The 22,797-nt window shown below is 39.5% G+C and overlaps 1 protein-coding gene across 5 annotated transcripts in view; it reads right to left on the bottom strand.

Annotated features, from left to right (window-relative positions):
* Epb41l4a (erythrocyte membrane protein band 4.1 like 4A) overlaps positions 1–22,797 on the bottom strand; it is a 226,651-nt gene that overhangs the window by 30,806 nt on the left and 173,048 nt on the right. For all 5 annotated transcript variants that reach the window (XM_063245460.1, XM_063245459.1, XM_063245458.1 and 2 more), the window contains 3 exons: positions 5,175–5,265; positions 2,725–2,808; positions 2,256–2,369 (listed from right to left, as the gene is read on the bottom strand). In XM_063245460.1, coding sequence (XP_063101530.1) covers positions 2,256–2,369; positions 2,725–2,808; positions 5,175–5,265 — 289 coding nt within the window. The remainder of the gene's footprint in view (positions 1–2,255; positions 2,370–2,724; positions 2,809–5,174; positions 5,266–22,797) is intronic.

Genomic DNA, 22,797 nt, shown 5'->3' with positions numbered 1-22,797 from the left:
AACAATGTAAGTTTTGGCGTATTTTAGCACAATTTAATAAATTCACTTTCAAATATATTAAAATCAAAATGACCATCTACTTAACATGTGTAATTTTGGGGGTTTTTGCTTTTGTTTTTGTTTTTGGTACCGGGGATCAAATTACAACCTTGTGCCTTCCAGGCAGGTGCTTACACCGCTGCGCTAAATCCCTGGCCCTTTAACGTGTGTAATTATTTAGGGAGTGCTGACAATTGCACTAATAATTAATGATGAAAAGCTATAAAAATCTATCCACTGTAATCTTAGCCAAGTCCTTAATATATGCAGTCCTCTCTGCCACTTACACTCTGCCCAACACACACACACACACACACACACACACACACACACTCACAAATGCACTTCCACAATACTGCCCCTTGGTTTTAAGTGTTTCCCAGGTTGAACTCGCCTGTAGCATCCCAAGGAAAAAGCTCAATAAAGAGCAGAGCCATATTTAAATGAGAGCTCATCATCCTCCTCTTTTTCTGACTGTTAGACATGGATACAAATCCCAGATGTGCCACAAAGGACAGGCTAATGCCGTGTCTCTCACAATTTTCTCAACTGTGAAAGTGAGATGACAATGCTGGCCGAGTATTCTTCACTGATAATCTGCCCCATCTTGCCCCATATGAACACCCTCTTTCCTGCCAAGTCCGGAAGCCTGAAGATTGTGTTCCTGGACTCCCGTGCCAGCTGAGTTCTAGAGAGCACTCAGGTAAAACGTGAAGGTAGGAAAAAAGCAGAAGTGATCTGGCAACAACTGTGGCACCAACACCAACGTTCCTGAGAAGCAGGAGGTCCGCAGTGTCGGCCAACTGGGGCACCTGCAGAAGACAGCAGGAGCGGGTGTTGCCCAGTGGTTGTTGCTTAGTGGGGCCAAGGGCAGCACAAGTGCAAGACAGTCAGCTTGAAGGTGAAGCAGCTTCGGTCTCTGGGTAGCACTCCCCTCCTTGTGTTCCCAAGCTGATGGCAGTAATGGCCGCTAGATTTCTTGGTAATACTACTCTGCCCTCTGTGTCCTAAATCCACTCACATCTTTGTATCAATCCTTACCTAATCCCTCTCTGCTGGAAATGCCAGTTCCCAAAAGGTTAAGACGAGGACCAAGACAATATACTGCAAAGAATGCTCAGTACTTGGAACACAGTAAATACCAAACAGATGACAACTATCCCCCATTGTTCCTGCTAGCCACCTTCTAAGCTTCCTCTCCTCAGTCCCCCTAGGTGAAGGCGATGTAGACACTTCATAACTATCAAAAGGTTTCAGTGAAGTTGGACTCAAATTTCAAAATGGTAAGGAGCAAGATAAGGAAATCAATACAATTAGACGTTAGCAAATGAGGAAGGCACAACATGTGAGCACGTAAGAGGGCAGTAAGAGAGAAGGGCTTTATTCTAAACTCATGGTGCACAGTCTTTCTTTTTTTTTTTTTTTTTTTTTTGTCTTTTTCGTTTTTATCGGTACCAGGGATTGAACTCACAACTGCCTGCTTGCAAGGCAGGCGCTTATGCCACTGAGCTAAATCCCCAGCCCCACGGTGCACAGTCTTGATGGTTATCTCACATTATAATCTAAACTTTTTATAATTATAAAAGTCACTTCTAAAATACCAATTATATGGGCAGTCAAAGTAAAACTAGTTCTTATAGTGCAGGAGAGGAATTCACCCCTAAGCCATTTCTGCATTTTCCTGCCTTGTACCAATCACATTGCCCAAGCCTGCTTTGTGAAGTTCAAAATTTCTAGATAAAGACTTTTTAAAAAGCTAGGCATACACACAAATAAAATCAGACACGTATGCTGATCTGCTATGTAAAGTATAAGAGAATTCATTTCCTCCTTGCTTTGAAAGGGGTTTCCCTTATGTTTGGTAATAGTATCAGTCTGGAGGGCAAAGCACCCAAGCTCAGCTAAGAATGCTTACCTGTAAATGTGGTTTTATCCTTCCAGGCAGAAATATTTAATATATACTGTGTAATATACATACTATACATGTGGTTAACACACATTACTTATAATATATATTTTTAATATATCAATTAAGACATAGAAAGTAAGTCTGTATTTTCTGTAATTGTTCTTCCAAATTCTGGCTGTTTCAGAAGAAAAGTGCCTCAAGATTTCTAGCTTCCTTTATCTGGAGACAAACAGTAACAGCTTGATGAGAATCACCTGTGCAAGCAGCGTCCTGTGCCTGGGACCGACCTCCGCTGTGCTCAGCTTACCTTCTCCTCACGGGCTGCACAGCGTCATTGTCGCTTCCACAGGACGGGTTTCGGCGACGCGGGCAGGGGAACTTTGGTGATTTAGCACGGTCATTGGGAGAGTTGTAGAGCCCACTGGAGTGGAAAGGGAATGGTCAACATGTCAACTTGGAAGGTTTTACAAGAACTATGAAACAGGAAAATTATCATTAACGTGTCACAGAGATAGAGGTTGCAGAAATAGCTCACTCTAAACCAACACAATGACCTTTCATTGTGTCCTTCTCATGTCTTTTCAGGAAAAAGTCTCATTTAAGAAACACTATTGATTTCCACTTCAGAAACCCACCACCCCCCGCCCTGCCCCAGTACCACTGATTCAGGAACCATGCCCAACCACCGCCTGCGGCAGCATCCCTCTATTCAGTGAGCTATGCTTGCTAACCCCTTTGCTATTCCTCAGTTGTATAAATACAATGATTCTCTTTACCTCTGGGGGCCATTTTCTTCCCATGGTGCATGAGATTTGCTTCTTTGGGTATCGGGACTGTTTTCATTCTTTGCTTTTTTAAAGCTTCAATTAAAAAACAAAATAATTAAACAGAAAACAAAAGGAAGTTAACTCGTGCATTGATTTGTTCAGTAAAATTCTTTAACAACTAAGGCGTGTGTGGGTGTGTGAGGGGAGGTTGTGTTTTCTATCTGTAACTCATTCCACATGAAGTGGTTTCTAGCAAATACCTTTGGGCCTCCTCCCTTCTGCCAGTTTTATTGCTGTAAGTCAACAGAAGCCAAATATGTAGATTCCTAAGAAACTTTCAAAAGTATCTACACCAAGATAACCACAAGGTCCAGAAAGAGAGCAAGATGAGGTGAAAGAAGTGGAGGCTCCTCTTTACAACAGTGGTCAGAGATTCCTTGGCTCTGGACGTGGGTCTGACTCCGTGGTGCCCAGGCAGCTCCAGGAGGCTCCGGCTTCCCCCCATGACCTTTCCCCAGCTTCCGCTCTACCTTGGCTTCCTCCTCCGACCAGAGTGACTTTCAAATGCTATTTCCTGATCTAGTATCATCTTTCTGTCCTAAGAATGTAAATATAACTGAGTTGTTATTCAATCGTGACAAATTGTTTCTGAAACACACAGGGAGACACAGAGTCACCTGTGGACAGAGAAGTGGAACTGCTCAATTCCTCAGGAGGCTTAGCAGCTGAGAAAGAGCGATCCAACCTCTAATCCACTAGGAGGCCTGGCTTTTTGCAGGCTCATCCATATACTGTCCAAAAATACAGCTGCAGCAACTTCCTGATAACAGCTCACAAAGAGGAGAAAGGAAAAATGACAAGGTCATTTCAAAAGATAAATTTGTATTGTAGGGCCAAGTATCCATATAGGAATTAATATATTTCTATAAAATGATATACCTGACAAAGGCATATATCTCATTCTTATTAGAGAGGAGGTATGTTTTATATATAAATATGCTGTTTTTATAGAGGTTTAAAAAAACTTCTGAAGATCACATTTCCAAAATAAAATCTTACCTTCTGAAATGAGGAAAAGTAGTAAACATAGTGGAGATAGAATACAAAGTAGAAAATATGCATTTAATCAGAAAGGAAAGACAGGAAGAGAAATAGGGAGTTGGAAAAAACTGAGAGAATAGATGGGAGTTAAAAAATAAAGCTCAGGTAGTAGGTTGCTTGCATTTCACCTCTTAAGCTATTTTTCACCTAGAGCCTGAGTGGGAATTCAGCAAGCCTGCAGGTACCATCAGCAGGAACGGCTGCACAGGGAATGGACTCTTGCATATTCTAAAAGGCACGGGACATGAATTTCATGGAAGATCACTGAGCTCAGGTGCGATACACTATATGGATACTCTATACATGCAGGCAAAGCTGGGTCTCTCCACACCTGTGAGATTGACCCAGGAAAGCACAGTAAATCAAAGTTTTCAAAGGTAAAGAATGTATCATTCTAAAAAGAGAATATGCTAAGAAAATGTCTTAGAAATATACCAAAAAAAGAATGTAGACAAAATCCTTGGGGAGACATAACTCTTCGATTCCTCATTATATTAAAATTATTTTGCTGAGGAATTATAAACTATATTCCTCAAAGTAGCCACAATCCAGTGGGAATGAACACACCATTATTTACAAACAAAAGGGACCAGATGATCTGAGATTCTTTCACAGTCACACATCAGATTGCTTAGATTTTTTTTCTATGATGTACTTTTTCTGTAGCAACAATGAGCCTATGAAAGCTGCTCATTGTATGTCTAAAATGCTATTCTGTGAACATAATTAAAAACAGAAAAAAATGACTCTGAAACAGTGTCTTAACAGAGAACAAGGCTGATCTTTCAGGGAAACAATCCATGTAATATATTAAGAGGTTTTTCCGCTAGGGAATGCCTCTGGGAAAACTGATGCAGAGGACCATGACAACTCTTCATACATATGCAATCACTGACTGTTGAGGCTCTGACACCTCTAAATGCTATAAATCCTCTTCCTGGGGCCACAGTTCAATGCTCTACCATAATGAACACAGTATATTAAACATAAATATCATGTACTTTATTTTGTAAGTCCCTCTGAGTCTATTATATCATGCCATTTTTTAAAAAATCGCGTGGAAAAAACAAATCACTTGGAATGTTCACTTTGCTGCTAAGAATACAGACCACAGATGACCTGTGAGTTCATCGTGCCATAGCAGTGAGAGCACTTTCTTCCATGAGAGAGGCAGATCCTGAGGTTTTACATTTCACTGCCTTTGAAAATATTCTTTGGACCAGAGATTATCTATTGGAGCCCATGGATCAAATATATTAGTCCATTATCTAAGTGAAAAAATTCTTAACTTTGCCAGTAGGAAAAACAGTTTTTACAACAGTATAGAGGTGTATGTTTCTTCAGTTCACTACACTGACCTTTTTACTGGTGAAGGTGCAATAATTTTCGTTGTTCCCATGTTTTCTCCATTTTCTATGTTTGCAGTTACCCGGCTGATGCTGTTTGAGCCTAGTAGGAAACACCGGGAAGAAAACATGAAGAGAGACAGAGATATGATAAAGAAAACACAAAGAAGCAGAATTATTTTTAAATGCAACTTTAGAGACACTGTGGCACATGCTACCAACAGATTGTAACTCCAAATAAATAATGAACCATCTGAGAACTCTGAGGTACTGTTTTCTGATACGCATTAAGCCCTCAACACAGCAAAGTTCCAGGGACCTGGGGAATGACTTTTGAGACTTGGTGCTATCTACGAAATTCTTGCCTTTAGAATTTTCAAAACAAGTATACATTAGTACCATACATTGTAATATAAAAGCAACATTCAGTTCTTGATAACTTTGGTATGAAGAAGTTTCTTGGCATATCACCACAACCCCCATACAAAATCAAACTGAACAAAAACAAAAACTTCAAACCTAAAATTATCCCAACTCATAATACAAATGGCAAAAAAAAAAAAAAAAAGTAATACTGATGGGGTCTGTATCACTCACATACAAAATAAGGTTTTGAAATGTGGTTTTTACACAAAGATTCCCCCAAACCTTAAAAACTGAGTTAACAGCTCCCATTCCACAGACTTGCATGTATGCTAGGTGGACCAGCAGAGGGAGCCCACCACAGATGCAATGTTGGAAATTCTGATCAAGATAAAAATAAGAAAAATGCTGTCTGGGAGGTTTGGATCCTGTTCTGGGCCAGAAGCTATAAGCTTGCAGGCGGGAGATGCGTGGGCTGTGGTGAGAACTCTTCTCCAGCATAGACACCCGTAGCCTCGCCTCATTCAGTTACGTCTACGTGGCGTGCAAACATGTCTTCCTCAGAACTCCTCTTATGGGAGGTTTATAGATAGTCTCGGACACAAAACATACTAATCACTAAACTTGGAGGGCTTGAGTCCTGAAGTTGGCAATCTAATAAAAACTAGCTAATATTTATTGAGCATTTACTCTGTGTCAGTTACTCTGGCAAGCTCTTCACGTGCATTTACTCATGTAAACCTCAAAATAATCCCATAAAGTATGTACACATTTTCAAAGTCAGGCTCTGACTAAGGGCCCATAGCTCAAGAGTGTCGGGACCAGCTTTGAAACTGGGCAGACTGGCTCCAGGGACTTAGCACTCAGTCACCCCCACACGTGCTTTCCATCAGCAGTCAAGAATGACCAACAACAGCTCAGAAGTCAGTTTTAAGTAAGAGTCAACTGGGAGAGATAAACTCTTCAGGGGATAAATGTCATCAATACCCAAGAAGGAGAATACCTGACAGCCCAAAACGAGAAAATTTCTTTGTCTCCTAGGTAAGCAAGACTGAAAGAAAACAGGAACATCTGAACACCCCCAAAGCTGGCAACCTCCCTCCACAGCAACATGGAAGCATGTTTGGCTACCCATTAGGAAGGATAAACGTTAACAAGTATAACTCGTTGTGGTTTATGGCTGGGTGCCCCCTCAAAGCATCGTGCAGTCATGGAGGTAGCTGAGTCTAGCATTTATGATTGGTTCATTGTCTAGCACTGGGATTGGCGATGTGAGTGCTGCACTCACCCAGAGGCAGGGAGGCAACATATGATATAAGAGAGGAAAAGTGGTGTCTTAGTTACTTTTTACTCGTCGCTGAGACAAAATACCTGATGCCCAAGTTGGGAAAGGAAAGGTTTATTTCTTACAGTTTTTGGAGGTTTCAGTCCACACTCAGCTCCAAGGCAGGTGGGCTCGGCTGGGCCGCAGTTCATGGCAGCCGCCAACAGCAAGGAGGAACCAGCAAAGACCAAAACACACCTTCTTCCTGCCATTACATCACATCCTGGCTCCACCCCTTTGTGGGTGGAGCGCTGACACCATCAATCCAAGCACTAGACAATGAACGAATAACAAAGGCACAATTCAAACTCATGAGCCTTGGGGCCACAGACATAAACCATGACAAGTGGTGTGTTTCCCTCTTTTTGCACTTTTCACTCTTGTGGCTTATGGCTGCCATGAACAGTTGCCTTGCAGCCATGCCATCCTGCTTTGGAATCAGCTGAGTATGGACTGAAACCTTCAAACATGGTAAGCTAAATCAACTTTTCTTTCCCAGTTTTAGGCATTAGGTATTTTGTTTCAGCAACAAAATAAAAGTAACCAAGACTCTCACACAAATAAAAAATGATGCTTTCAAATAAGAGTTCCAAAAACCATTATTCTAAGAAATGTAACATGGAATCGATACCTGAAATTTGTTTCTATTTTGGAATTCTGTGCTGGGGCCAATACAACGAACTGCATAATCCTGAATATAGGCATTAGAGAACAGTAATGTTGGGCTAAATTTCAGGAAGTGTAAAATCCATTCCCTTCAACTCCATGCGTATCAAACATCGATAATATCATTCGTTGTCTAAGGCACTTGTTCCACAACCACAAGACCACTAATAAAATCACAAGAACAAGCTCTCAAAACTGCAGGGACCTGTTTGAGATAAGAGTTGCTTTTCATACATAAGGTACTCTATGGGGCATAGCCTTGGACTGGTGGTAGGAGAGTTAATTAGCTTATGTCCCAGAGAGTAGGTGTGTCCTAACATTAAAAATCTTATTGTTCTCAGTAAAATTTATTTAAATGTGTTATTAAGTATGTATAACTGATTTATATTATAAATGAAAGGAATCCTCATGCAATATTTCTATTTTCCTAGCCTAAAAGGAGAAGGACACATCAGAAAGACCAATAACCAGCGCCAATAATGGGAAAAAATTTAATGGGAAAAATTTGAGTAAAGGTGAACACTGTGTTATAACCAAAGTCCTGTGCAATGACCTTAAGAATAAACCTAGGTTTGCTCCAGTGCCCCCCTCTTTAGACTGACTAATTTTCCTTTGTCTAACAACCAATAGCTTTGGGAAAGTGAGCTTGCTTAGCCATTTTCATCTAGTTTTTTTTTTTCCAAACAAGTATAAAAACTAATAAGCAGAGTCAGGTGCAGTGGCACACTCCTGATACCCCTTCACTCTGGGAGGCTGAGACAAAGACTGGAAGTTGGAACCCAGCCTGGGGAACTCAGTGACTTAGGGAAACACTCTCTCAAATAAAAAATAAAAGAGTCCTAACTCAGTGAAAAGGCCTTGAGTTCAATCCAAATAGCACCAAAAAAGAATTAATAAATAGCTAGCCAGTAAAACTAAATATTTTTAAATAGAAAAATTATAAATTACGTAACACGTTTTATTAAAAAAATCTGTTTGGTTACTCATAATACCTAAATTATAACTTTTATGGTGAAACTCCAAATGGATGGTTTTCCAAAAGAATTTCAGAAGTAAAAACAAAAAGAAAAACAAGAAACATGTAAGCTCCCTCACACACACACACACACACACACACACACACACTCACAACAGTTAAGGCCAGACTCTGACAATATACTGTGCACTTTCAGGACTAATTTACTAACATAACAGCCTCACAGCTCCAAAATACAGCACAAATAAGACAAAATATTTTCAGTAACACAATATAATTCCTGGTTCTTTACATTCAAAATTGTAAACTACACTCACCATTTATACATACAGTATGTTTACATAGATTCAAACATCTGTTTTTTTTTTTTTTTTGTCTTTTTGCTTTTTATCGGTACCAGGGATCAAACTCACGACTGCCTGCTTTCAAGGCAGGCGCTTATGCCACTGAGCTAAACCCCCAGACCCCCAAACATCTGTTTATATGTATTCTCTTACTCTACAAATATGTTACCTAGACAAGCATCGGTTTTTTAAAGCTTTACTAAGAAAAAAAGACCACAACACTAAAAAGCATTAACTTTCTGAGAGTTCTTCTAAAGTATCCATTCATATGTTAACTTTAGACAGCCCTAACAAGGCAATATTTATTAGCTTGCTGATTTTTGGTTGGTTGTTTGTTGCTGTTGTTGTTTGGGGTTTTTGTTTTTTTGGGTTTTTTTTTTGTACTGGGTATCAAACTCATAACCTCTCACTTGCCAGGCAGGCGCTTGGGCCACTGAGTATATCCTCAGCCCTGTTGGTCTTTTCTTTTAATGTATGAGTTGTTTTTTCTAAACTAAAACCTCAGTTTTCAGGTTTAGTTGCAGTGCTGGCACTCTGCGATAAATAAGTGGGGTTTGGGTTGCAGTTCGGGCACTCGGTCTCTAACAGGTTCATCATCACCAGCTTACAGCTTCACTAGCAGCCTTCTGGTTTGGCACAGTGGCGCATGCCTGTAATCTCAGCTACTTAGGAGGTTAAGGCAGGATGGTTACAAATTTAAAGCCAGCTTGCACAACTTCGCAAGACCTTGTTTCAAAAATAAAAAGGGCTGCAGAGGTAGCTGAGTGACACACTTGACTAGCAGGTATGAGGCTCTGGATTCAATTTCTAGTAGCCTATGTATGTATGTATACACACGCACACACACACACGCACGCACACACACGTAGGCTTCTGCTGTAACACACTGCTCTTTTACTCACAGCCACAGAGTATGACAAAGATCTGCTGCTGACACATGATTATTAAGGCTTCTAAGTAAATCCATACTCTGACTTAGACAGAGTAATAGTTACTCCCTTGACACCATTTAGGTTTGGTCAAGAGTGCCAACTCAGTTTACATATTGTTCACATGAAGGAGACAAGGGGCCTTATTTCGAGAGACACGCATTCTTAGAAAAGCAAGTTTACCGGGGACTGCTCCAACTCATCAGTGAACCAAATGGAGCCCTCGGCCTGAGCTACTTGTTTCTGGACTGGCAGGCATTAGAGCCAACTCTGGGCCCCCGTTGAGACCCCGCAGCTTTCACGGAACTGCAGCGCCAGTGTCCATCACTCCCAGGTCCTGTCTGTTCACTTTTAACTCACTATATCCAAAAGCTTCCTGCCGGCGTGCATCAGACCACTGCGGGCTTTTTGTGACTAGATCCTATTCATGTTTGAGTGCCTTTGTGTTAAGTGACCCTTCCTTGCGGGAAGCGTGGATGTCAGAAACAGAATCAACTTTCCCAGGATCTATTTAGCTACTTGATTTGGAAACAATTCTTAAAAATCATCTTGGAATGTCAAGATAACGGTGATAAGTACACATGCATTTTCAATTACAAATAAACTTTGCCTTTACACCATATTATGAGTTGTAGAAAATTAGTAACTCGATTTGACATTTGTCAACCTAAATTAAATCTTTGATATTATTTAAATACTGACATTGTTATTAATTTACAGAGTGGGAGTAGGAAGTGAGTAAGTGACATTAAAATATAAGTGTTTACCTGGCAAATGTGACTGCCTAATTCTAAGGTTTATGCTATATTATAACTTCTTTTAAAAGCCCTCAGAAATAAATTTTAAACCTTCAGGTTAAATTTTGCCTTAATCACATTTTAATTTTTACCCGACCTTTAAAATAAGTAATATATCTATTTAAGACAATCAGGACAGATTATAACTAGTTCCAACATAACAGATTATTAGGTTTCAGTTAAAAGCCATCTGATGTATATTATCTAATCTACTACAATTTATCTGAAGAAACATGACTTTCATGTAATTCAAAATACATTATTTCTCACACTGACAGTACAAACTCACTTTGTCTTAGTTTCACCAACTTTTGATAAAAAAAAATAGAGTATAGCAAATTAGCAAAATAAAACATTTTTCTAACAATACAAATTATAGTCAAACCTGAAAGTGGTCAAGAGCAAACCTTGTATATTTTTTCCCTATCACTATGGAAGATTTTTTTATTTGGCAGAACATATTATGGAATAAAGCAAGATTTTAAATACATAATTTGGAAAATGAAAAATGTTTCTATGCGCAGTAGTTAGCGAAAAGTCAAATGCCTAACACTGACTCATTCATTCCAAAGAGGGGGACCCTAGCTTTTCTTTTTCCCTTTGAAGTCCCAAGAATGCTATTTAAGCACAATTAACCTCTTTAACACAATATGCAGACTTAAATCACTGATACGCTACATGTCAACTGCAAGATCAAACAAGGAATTCTGCTAACAAGCTACAAAGTGAATTATACAAATGAGTGTGGCTGGGAAAGATGCTGAGGAAATATGGCTAAACATGAAAGATTCTTTCCCCAGCTGGTCTGCTCTCACTCGGCATTTCCTCTGTCCTCACCCAGCATTCTAGCAGATCCTGCTTTCATCATCACCAGCATGATCACCATGGAGGTGTCAGTTGGGTGGACATGAAGGAACTTCTTCCTCATGCTTGGCCAGAACTGCAGATGCTCACACATCATGTGAGAGGCAACCACAGACTCTCCTCCCATGGGTCAGATGAAAAAGGCACGCGTGAGCAAGTATGCTTGCCACCCTGGCGCTCAGAGAACAGTCCGTGAAGCTATGCCTGAAGACCTGGAATCTACACCAGCAATCAAGGAACTGCCGGTGGGCTGAGGCAGAAAGCACTCTCGTGTTTTACCGCCCTCCTGGGCCTATCTGTGAATGACTGACTAGAATCAGAAGGTGTCAGTGGTACATTGACACCAACTTTTTCTTCCTGTGATGTAAGGACACAACTTGGAAGAAAGTAAGCGCTCCCATCCCACCCTGACAGTAACTTGTGGTCCTTACCCTTGCATCAGGGCCACACAACTTAAGAGTAATGCACACCAAAGTTTCTCAGCCACCTTCTCCCATCCCACACTCCTGTGCTCTCTTGTCTAGGGCAGAAGATCTGTTCATATGTGACCAATAGTTGGCTCAGAGAATGCCGGATAATTCATGGCTTTAGAGGTTTGTATTTGATGCAACTGTAATAGTATTTAAAGAAAAAAAGTATATAAAATAGTATATAAGGATTGTTTTTAAGAGGTTTAAAGGAAATTGGGAAATTGTTATTTAATCTGTTTCTTTGTTTGAGCTCACATCTAGCAAGTCTTAACTCAGTGTGTCTTTAAATTTTGCACACATGTAGTCACTATAAAAGAATTTTGAAAAGTTACATTCCCCTGTACAAATCTTAAGGGTTTTTTTTCCTAGTTCTATGGAGAATGTCATTGCCATTTTTTTTCCCTGGTACTCGGGATTGAACTCACAACCTTATGCTTGCCAGGAAGACGCTTATGCCGCTGATCCCCAGCCCCCCTACCTTTTTTGTCATTGCATTGAATCTGTGAACTGCATTGAGTCTGCAAAATTGCTCTGTACGGACATTTTAACAGTGATTCTTTTGATCCAAGAACATAGGATGTCTTTCATTCCTTTCATCAATTTTTTTTTATGATTTTCATTGTAGAGCTCTTTCATATCTTTGGTTAAATTTATTCCTGGACACTTTTTAAACAGTTATTGTATAAATGAGCTTGCTTTCTTGATTTCTATTTCAGATAATTCACTATTGACATATCACAATGTTAATGATTTTTCTGTGTTTATTTTGTACTTTTTTGTGTGTATTTTGTACTTTCCTTGATTTCTTATTTGTATTAGATTTTTTGGTGGAATACTTGGGATGGAATTCATGCCATCCTAAAACAGCGACCATCTGACTTTTCCAAGTTGAACGTCCTTTCTTCTTAGCTGATTGTTCTGGTTAGGATTTGCAGCATTCTGTTAAATAAATGTTCTGAAAATGGGCAGCCATGTCTTAGGCCAGGTATCAAAGAGCAAGCTCTCAGGTTCCTCTTGCTTAGTATAAACTGACCTCTTGACTTATTATAAATGGAACTCATTACGTTGAGATACATTCTTCCTATACCTAATCTGTTCGTCACTTTTACCATGAATGGATGTTGAATTTTATCACATACTCTTGCTGTATTTATTGAGTGTCATATGGTTTTTATTCTTCATGTTGTTGATGTGGAATGTCACATCTGGTGAACCAATCTTGCACCTCAAGGATGAATCCTACTTGATTATGGTGAAAAATCTTTTTATTGTGCTGCTGGATTTGATTTGCTAGTATTTTGTTGAGGTTTTCTGCATCAATGGATCAAGGGTATTGGTCTACAGTTTTTTTTTAATTTTTTTTTTTTCTGTTGTGTCTTTGAGTGGTTTGGATATCAGGATATTCAGCCTCACAGAATGTGTCTGGAAGAATTCTTCTTCTTGTAATTTTTGGAATAACTTTAGGATAATTGGTATCAGATCTTCTTTAACTGTTTGGTAGAACCCAGCAATGAAATATCTGGGCCTGGGCTTTTTTTGATGGGAGACTTTTACTAATATTGAAAGATTTTATTTATTATGCTATCATATTTCTCTATGACAAAATGTACAAATGATTTATAAAATTCTTATTCTTCATTACCATAAAGCTGTTAAAGATTATTTCTGAACTAAGTCATTGCACTTAGTAACAAATTATTAGTAAGTTATACTAACGTTGATAACTATTAATCATAAAAAGTAAATATTTACTGGAATTTCTTAATTAGATAAATGGAGTAGTTTTTTACTTCCCTAATGATTACATGTATCACATTCATTCAAGAATTTTATTTTTTGCTAGAATGAAATAGCTTAGCAACCATTGTATACTTATTTTTATTTTTATAGATTTTTCAGTGCCTAAACACTCTTTTACTTACAAGTAACTAGAGGTACATAAAAGTCTTCTGTTATGGGGGCACTACCAATGTCCCAAAGGACTTCTAAGAGTGATTTATCTAGTAGTGGCAGTTTACCTAAAAGTATTTTGAAATTTCTATCAGGTAACAAATCCCTTGGGTCCTTCTGAAATTTTTCTCATGTTCTCTCATTTGCAAAATGGGGATATCATCAACTATTTAGTGAACAGGATGGTTAAATTAGACAATTTAATGACGTTTTAATGAAGTTTAACAATGTTACACTAATAAGTGTTAAAAATTTCTGTGTTATCCTTACATAACTAAACTCCTATTGATTATGGGCCAACTTTATTCAGTTTTATGTGAGTCATAGAACACAGCCTTATTCCAAGGGCATCCTTAATAAACTCTTGTTGAATAAGAAGGGGAAGAAAACAAGGTGTTATTACTTTAAATTCACTAAATCTATGGCTTAGCTTGAGTATATAACAGGGCTTTAGTTTTGCTTGCTTTTCTAGTTTTGGTAGCTATGCTTGGAATACTAATTACTCCCAAGAAAAGTGGAAACATTAATTTTTTAGCGAAAATCTAACCAGATTTGCCGTATATTAATAAATCTGTTACACAATGCAAACGAGCATCATCTTCATGGCAGAACAGAAAGAGGGGCCAAGCAAGGAAAACAGCCCTGAATAGCATACACACCGGATGACGTGGACTGCCTAATGCACATTCATTTACCACCATGGCCGCCTCTCCCCTCGCTTTGCTAGATGATACAGACGAAGGAACTTAAGCATTTTCTTTTAAAAATGAACTGAAGTAGAAGCAGGCTTTTTAAGTTCCTTTAGAAGTTAACATAATTTGCTATCTTCAATAATATCTGCTAAAATAAGAGGAAGAAATTACATATGGGGTTGTATATTTTCAAATCACTCTAGATCTTTCTCCTTTTTAAATTTCTATTTACTTTTCACATACATGCCCTAATATTTCAAAGACCTAGGTTCAGACCTTGACTTTGCTCTTATTATTTGCATAATACTTGAACAGTACTTAATGTTTCTAAGCTTCAGTTTCTTCATTGGTGTAAACAAGTAACAAGAATCATATCACCGACCTTCCCACAGAATTACTAGAAGGATTATGCCCTCCAACGAAGCCAGCTCAAACTAGAAAGGGATTAATGCCAGGGAAGCTGAGTAACCAGAAATCCTAAACAGACTCTCTTCCCCTCTCAGGAATGCACAGATATTTCATTGCTGGGTTCTACCAAACAGTTAAAGAAGATCTGATACCAATTATCCTAAAGTTATTCCAAAAATTACAAGAAGAATTCTTCCAGACACATTCTGTGAGGCTGAATATCCTGATATCCAAACCACTCGAAGACGTAACAGAAAAAAAAAAGATTAAAAAAAAACTGTAGGCCAATACCCTTGATCCATTGATGCAGAAAACCTCAACAAAATACTAGCAAATCAAATCCAGCATAAATAAATAAATTTTCATTTATTTTTATTGTTATTAGTGTGTGTGTTGCAGTACATAATGATTATATGCATTGTGGGTAGTTGGTCCGTGGACTTATATAACACATCTCAATTCTTTTTCACTTTCCCTTTATCTCCTCTTCCCTTCTCTCCCTCCATCTCTTAGTTCTCTTTCCTTTTTGCAAAAGATCTATCTCCTTGTTTTCCTATTACCTACCTTTCATACTGCTTTTTAATTTAGTTTTATTTTGGGCTTCTCCTATAAGAGAAATCATGTGATTTTAAGCTTATGTGCCTGATTTATTTCATTTAACATTGAGGTCTCATCCATTTTCCTACAAATGACTCAAGTTTATCCTTCTTTATGGCAAAAAAGTACTCTATTGCATATAAATATCCTATTTTCTTTATTCACTCATCTGTGGATAAACATAATAGTGGCTTCCCAGATTTAGCTACTAAGAATTGCACTGCTATGAACATAGGTACACTTGCATCACTAAGAGATGATGTGTTTTTAACTGTTTTGGGTATCTTGAAGAGGAATGTCTTTAACTCTTTCAGGAACATACCTAGAAAGAAATAGAAAGGTCAGATGGAATTTCTACTTTTGGTTTTTTGAAGCTCTCCACACTGATTCCCATAGTGGCTGTACTAGTTTACATTCTGACCAACAATGTAGAAAGGTTCCTTTTCTCCCGGCCTTACCAGTCTTTATTATTTTGATTTCTTGATCACATCCATTCTGACCCCACATGATGGCACAGGTACAGAGGACATCCCTTCTGGATTCTGTGCCCCAAGACTGGTATAGAATAGCATTTAAAGAGCTAAGTGGGCACGTCTTCCACAGCATAAGTAATTCCCTCTCCCCGTCTCACCTTTGCCTAGATCTATTGAAATACACCTGAGCTCCAGGAACTCCAGACATTTTCCATAGTGAGAGTGGGAAGTCAAATAAGTAGTCATGGAAATCCATCCCACATTTTTCAAAGTCTAAAGACAATGTCTCCATAAACACCACACAGTGAACCCTGCACCTGAGAGTTAACCAAAGTGCAGGATCTCAGACACTACCTGCTCAGATCTGTCTCTAAAACAGCTGAAAGCCACACCCTCCAGCACCTGCTTGCTAGGAACAAAGTAGGAAAGAAAACGTGGGAAATTAGCCTCACTGGTTAGTAAAATCAAGGCAGAGCATCAAGAATTGTGACAACAAACAACGTCAAGCTGAAGCCAATTCCCACAGCTAACTTCTAAAAGCACAAGCACGTTTGAGAAAGGACTAGATTCCCATGGCAGTCTGAGGCAATCACGAAGCTACGCAAACCTTAATAGAAAGGAATGTCTTTCTTTGGTTTTTACCCAACAAGACAGCACTAATTTTTAACCATGAGTTAAGCTATATCTTGGATTCATTAGGTCAATGTGGACTAAAAGAATAATTTTAAAATAGCTCAAAGGTTGTTACAATTAATTTTATTCAATTTGTCAAGAAGAGCTTCATGAACTTTGCAGTTGCTTTATACAAACAGCTAAAAGGCTTTTCTAATACAAAATGCTACATATATTTCCAATGAGAAAAGTATTATTTTATAACCTTGAAAGATGTTTTTCCACAACTCTGCCATAAAGTGGTAAAGACTATAGATTGAAATTCTCTTGGGCTCTCTCTGTCTCGCTGTCTGTCTGTCTGTCTGTCTCTCTCTCTCTCTCAGATTGGACTCAGAGCCTTCACACTGAGCAACACCTCAACACTCTGTTTTTTATTTTATATCTCTAACACAGGGTCTATCTAAGTCGCTCAGCTGATGAACACAGGCTTTAATTTGTAATACTCCTGCTTCAGCCTCCCAGAGTGCTGATATAACAGGCATGTTACACCACCACACCTGACTTGTATCTTTGTTCACATTTGATCTTCCTAACTCTGTAATAGGTAAATCAGAGAGAATAAGATAGGTTAGGTGAAAAAACTATCTTTAAAGTTTACATACCCAATTCTTTTATTTTAATAAGATGATACGTCAGAACACTGAGTGACATGTTATAGGTCTCAGTCAATTCTGAGTAGAATTTCTGGTCTACCTGAGTCAAGTACAGCTTTACACTCTGTTTGTTTTCCTTCCCTCACTCTTCACAACAGCCCTCACAATGCAGAGGCTTGCATAAGCTGGTACACTACTCAGTCTCCTCCCGAGAAACTGGGAGCACAGATTTGGATCACAGCTCAGTACACTGCCTAATGTTCATCTGTCACCTTTAAAAAACAGAGCCACAATCACAGTCTCTCCCAAGCTTTCTAGAAATATCTCCATAGCCACCCACATCATCGCTGTTGGTCAGAATGCTTTGCCTTAATCCCTTGGATGAGTATTAATACTGATTTCTTCCTTCTCCATCCTCAGCTGACTCAGAGGGAATAAACAAACCCAACTTCACACTACCCCCAAGGGTGTGAGAACCATTTACCTCACCTTCTTTCCCCAGGCTCTTTACCCTTCCTGTTTCCAAACATTCCTCAAAGCCTAGCGATTCCCCTCTGGACACCCCCACATCACATTAATGAGCTACACTTGCAAAGCACTTCACCATTCCACTTCTTCGGTGTCCTTACCTGTAACATAAAGTGACTGTCCTCTACTTCCTCTTGTTCAAAAGGACTCAAGAGTTCTACACGAGTCTTACTCCTTTGAAACAAAGCAGGTTACTTGTAACCTTCCGTACAGTCAGTATCTCTGGATTAATATATATATATATATATATATGTATGTATATATATATATATATATGTGTGTATATATGTAAATATGAATGTGTCTTATGCCCATTGCCTTAAAGACTTTGGCTGTATCTATTACAACACAGGAGAAATTCCTAACATTTTAATTTTGTGTGATCTGTCTGGAATTCTGCCATCACTTTTTCTATAAATCACATTCCATGCTTCCTAGTATAGTTTAGTGTCTTCAGCTGAGTCTTTTAAAATGAACGCTATTGAAAACTTGAATCTACTTTTGAAACTATTTGTTGCAAGCTTAATGCACTCCTGACAATTATGTATGGGGGATTTTTAAAATTGCAACGTGGAAAAAAGTCAAATAAAAATAAATCTCTCTCCCTATTCCAATCCCCATTCTTTCAGAAAACCTTCCCACAGGCTAATACTATTGCTAGTTTGTAATGCAGTATGTATGTAATGTATTGCTAGTTTGCAATGCAAGTATATTTACATCTAATGATGATAATATTATAAGCTTCCCCATCCTATATTTTTGTCTTTGTATAATGGCAACATATTGTATACTGCCAAGATCCATGTACCCACCTCCCATTCCATGTATACTATATTGTGGAGATCATTTCTCATCAGCACATACAAACATTACATTGGTTTTTAGTTTTTTCTTTCTACATTGCAGATGCTAACTGACTTTGGCTAAAACCCAAGCTTTGTAGTCTACACAAGTCCCATCTTCTACTTTCTAACCAGAGTCCTGAGAGCCGCAGCAAGAAATGAGTGAGATACTATCTGTAGAAGGTCTGGTACAGGGCCAGACACGAGGTGACGCTGAAGGATCATTACTTGTTCACATTCCTCTCCCTTGGTGGGCTCTTTGCAGACCCTGACCTTTCAAGACAGGAGTCCTATGACTGTGGAATCAGACCAACACAAGTGGAAAGCCTGCTCTCAGATTTCTCTTAAGAGAGACAAGCTACTGCGTGCAGCAGGTGCAGATGTATTATTTCATTATAGTTTCCTACTGTTAGATATTTAGGTAGTTTCAAGTCCCTTTGATAACAACACAGCAAAATATTTACACCAACACAGAGGTTGGAAACTTAATTGTGAAATCCTTGATCCAGAGCTCTAACGTCTGTAACCTCCTCATTCAATAACTTTGCTTCCTCTGAGTACTTCAGATTCTCTCCTCTGTCCTCTCTTGTTTCTATTTTCTGCTTGACATGAGAAAAATACACTCCAGTAGGATTGGCAACTAATTACTGCAAACAGGGAAATCCACCCCGCACAGATGGAGTGATTAATTGTGTGAACTTTAAGGCTGGCACGCACTCTCCTCGCTATTAGGAATACACTGGATGAAGCCTGTGGTTTTCAATCCATAGTTACAGAAAATCCCCCAGGCACTGGAGAGCGAGGCATACGTGAGTGTGGAGGGGATGCCAGTGGTGACAGAAAGAAGAAAGGTGGTTACCAAGAGGGGGAGCAAATGAACGTTTAGAGAGTAAGAATTTAATATTATAAGATGAAAATGTTGTGAAGATTTGTTGCACAACAATGTGAACATGCTTAACACTACTGAATTTACACTTAAAATGATAGAAATAATAAATTTAATTTTTTTTCTTATCAAAATGTTAAAAAATATTTTAGATGAAAGGCTACTCTGAAAAGTAGGAGCCCATTGAGGAAGACACTGTGCTGTTAATACACCTCTCCTGGCAGCTGCCCTGGACACTCAGATCTGCAGACAATCAGAGAAAAACAACTTACACACACAGTGCACTCTGCTTCCTTCACACCCTGCTTAGAGTGAATCTTCTAGAATAAAGTAGAGGAACCTGACTTCCCTCCCAAGCCCCATTCACTGTACTTGAATGGTCCCCCCTACTCCTCATTCTCAACAGCCCACAGCTCCTTAACGTACTGATCTTGTCCTTTCATATAAAAGTGATTCTATCGGGGCTGGGGATTTAGCTCAGCGGCGTAAGTGCCTGCCTTGTAAGCGGGCAGTCCTGAGTTTGATCCCTGGTACCGATAAAAAGGAAAAAGACAAAAAAGAAAAGTGACTCTATCACTGTAAACATAATTCAAACACAGACAGGTGGCTTCACTGGCTTATATTATGGATAGAAAGAAATCCTTTTATTTCAAGAAAAGGAAACTAAAGTACCAAGCCTCCACCAATACCCAACAGGCTGCTCAGCTCATGTCTCACGCCATTCACTCCTATGACAATCATAAGACATGCGATAACACTGACAGATGAAGAAACTGAGGCTCAGGTTGGTTAACTGCCCTAATAATATTACCCATTTAGCACAATGGACTACTGAACCGGAACCCAGGTTTACTGCATTCAGCTTCCCAGAGTCACTGGATGCATAATACCCTGGTCAGATACACCAGTCTCTAGTCACACAGCTTGCCTTTCCTCTGCCTTAACAAAACAAGATGTGATTGCTACAAGCTGAGCTTGGCTTCTGCTGACTCACACCTGATACCATGTGCCAACCACTGGAAGTGCCCAATAAATGATTACCACTTTCTCTCCTGACATGACTATTTCTCAGCAGCCCAGAGCTATACTGCACCAAGTGAAACTCTACTTCATTACATCAAACACAGTGGTCACACCCAGCTCAGGTCATCAACAGAGAAACTGGTCAGCTACCCCCAAGTGAATCATTTGCAATGGCGACCAGAGCTACACTACACCATCACCCTCCGACTGACCTAGTAACTACGAGGTGCCCGTGTACACACCGTGGAATGTTTAAAGCAAATGTAAGGCTCATAGAGGATACCAGGGAGGTCCCCTGAGCCCAGGCAGGTACAGACATGTCTCAGCCACTCAGCCCAGCTCTGTCAAGCAGATTCCCAGGAGGCATCCCTCAAGCCAAATCCCTCAGAAATGTTTCACTGAACAAACTGTTTTTAAATGAAGTTAATTGCCAATTACTTTAAATTCTAGAAAGTTCCTGTAAGCATCCAGATTTTGTAATTCTCTTGAACCACAGGAAGATTTGTCAGCACTGGGTTCCCCCTCCCCAGCAGTGGTCCAAGCAGTGGCTGTCTGTTCGCATGCCAAGCAGGAACTGTCCTCTCTCAGGAATTACGTTGGTGTCCCCTCAGACATGGAGGCCATTGCCAAAATGCCACCCTGTCTTACTTTTTCATAATTCAAAGATGCTGCAGCAGTATTTACTTCGGTGTCTATCCATGGACTACTTCCAAGAACTTAAAATGCTTAAAATGCATCAGATAATCACAGCATTGTTTATTTGCTACAGTAGGTCACACCCATTATTTTCTTTACAGCTAGTAATGCAGAATGTCTAAATAGTCTTCTGGTTATTGCCTTTTTATCTAGAGACTCTGGACAAGAACCCACCTAAGAGAGCTGTCAAGAACTCCGCAGAGAAAAGGCTTGTACACAAACACACTTTTCTGATCCACCGTCTCTCTCCCCTCCACTCCTGCCTCTGTGAAGCAGTTCTGATTTTCAGGAATGTCCTGGCTGGCTGCCCAGGCCCTGAGCTCCTGGGGTGGGGCCACAGGCTGCTGGGCCTGGGCGCAGGGCTCTTGACTGGAATGTACTTCCTCATAGCAGTGCCAAAGCCCGAATCTGGCAGATCCTACACACAATGGCTTTTTAGCTCCCTGAAGTTTATTATTTCTGACTGAGAGGTGAATAAAAGGCTTTTTAAACTTAAAACTGAGATGTAGATTAAGGAGAATAGTCACTGAAGTGTGTTGAATTACTTTAACCAAAAGAAATGAAAAAAAGTCCTCAAAAGTAAAAAGTCATGTAATATAAGTTACTGATACAAACTCACAGAAAGTAACACTTTGTTTTCTCTTATAACTTGCTTTTCATTATACATAACTGTTAAATGAGCAATGAGAAAGTATGCTGATAATTCCAAAACCTGTAGTTCTAAAGTTTAGAGAGAATCTTGAAACAGATTTTGGTCCATAAAATTAATAGCAAGCTTTATCACAGTAAAAGAAAATTATTTAAACTAACTCCATTTCTTACAAACATAATGTGATAAAAAATGTTTTAAAATAGCTATAAATCAGCTTTCTTTCAATTCTCAAAACTTTAAAATAAAAATTTAAGTAGCTGTGGTCACATAGTATTTTGGTTTTCCAGTAAGAAAGGTTTCTGATTTTTTTTTGGGGGGGGTGGCATGCTGAAGATCAAACCCAGAGCTTCACACATGCTAGATGAGCACTGAACCTCTGAGCTACATGCATGCCCAGTCCAGGAAAAACTTTTTATTAAGTGCTATCCTTTCTTTCCTGCCCAGCTACCAATGAGTGAGAGCCAGGAGCAGGAAGAGGCTGATCTGAAGCAGCAGGTGCCGGAGGAAGAGGAAGGGCAGGCAGCAGGGTAGCCGCTCCATGCAGGCCAGCCCCTGAGCCAGGAGGGAGGACAGTGCCTCCTATTTCACACTCTGGAAGCAGCATCAAACAGACTGCCCACCTTCATGGGCCTCAGGGCTTGGACAAGTAGCCTGTGGACATGAGCACTGCAGTACTGACCAAGTAAAGACCCGAGGGCCTTCTCCAAATATTCTGCTCCAAGTCAGCATCCCAGCACCACTATAGGAGTAGAGGCCAGCTCAGCCTGGCTCTCCACCAACCAGGGTCAGTGGAAGCTCAATGCAGAGTTCATTTGAGATAAAGCAAGGAGATAACATAACATTTTTAAAATGGAATAAAACTAATCTCTGCCCCACGACATCCTCCGTAT

The sequence above is a fragment of the Cavia porcellus genome, unplaced genomic scaffold (assembly GCF_034190915.1).
Source record: "Cavia porcellus strain 051 isolate PalLab524CR breed Dunkin Hartley unplaced genomic scaffold, mCavPor4.1 scaffold_2, whole genome shotgun sequence".
NCBI lineage: Eukaryota > Metazoa > Chordata > Mammalia > Rodentia > Caviidae > Cavia > Cavia porcellus.
Note: the sequence above shows the minus strand (reverse complement) of the source record. Positions and strands in the feature narration are given on the sequence as shown.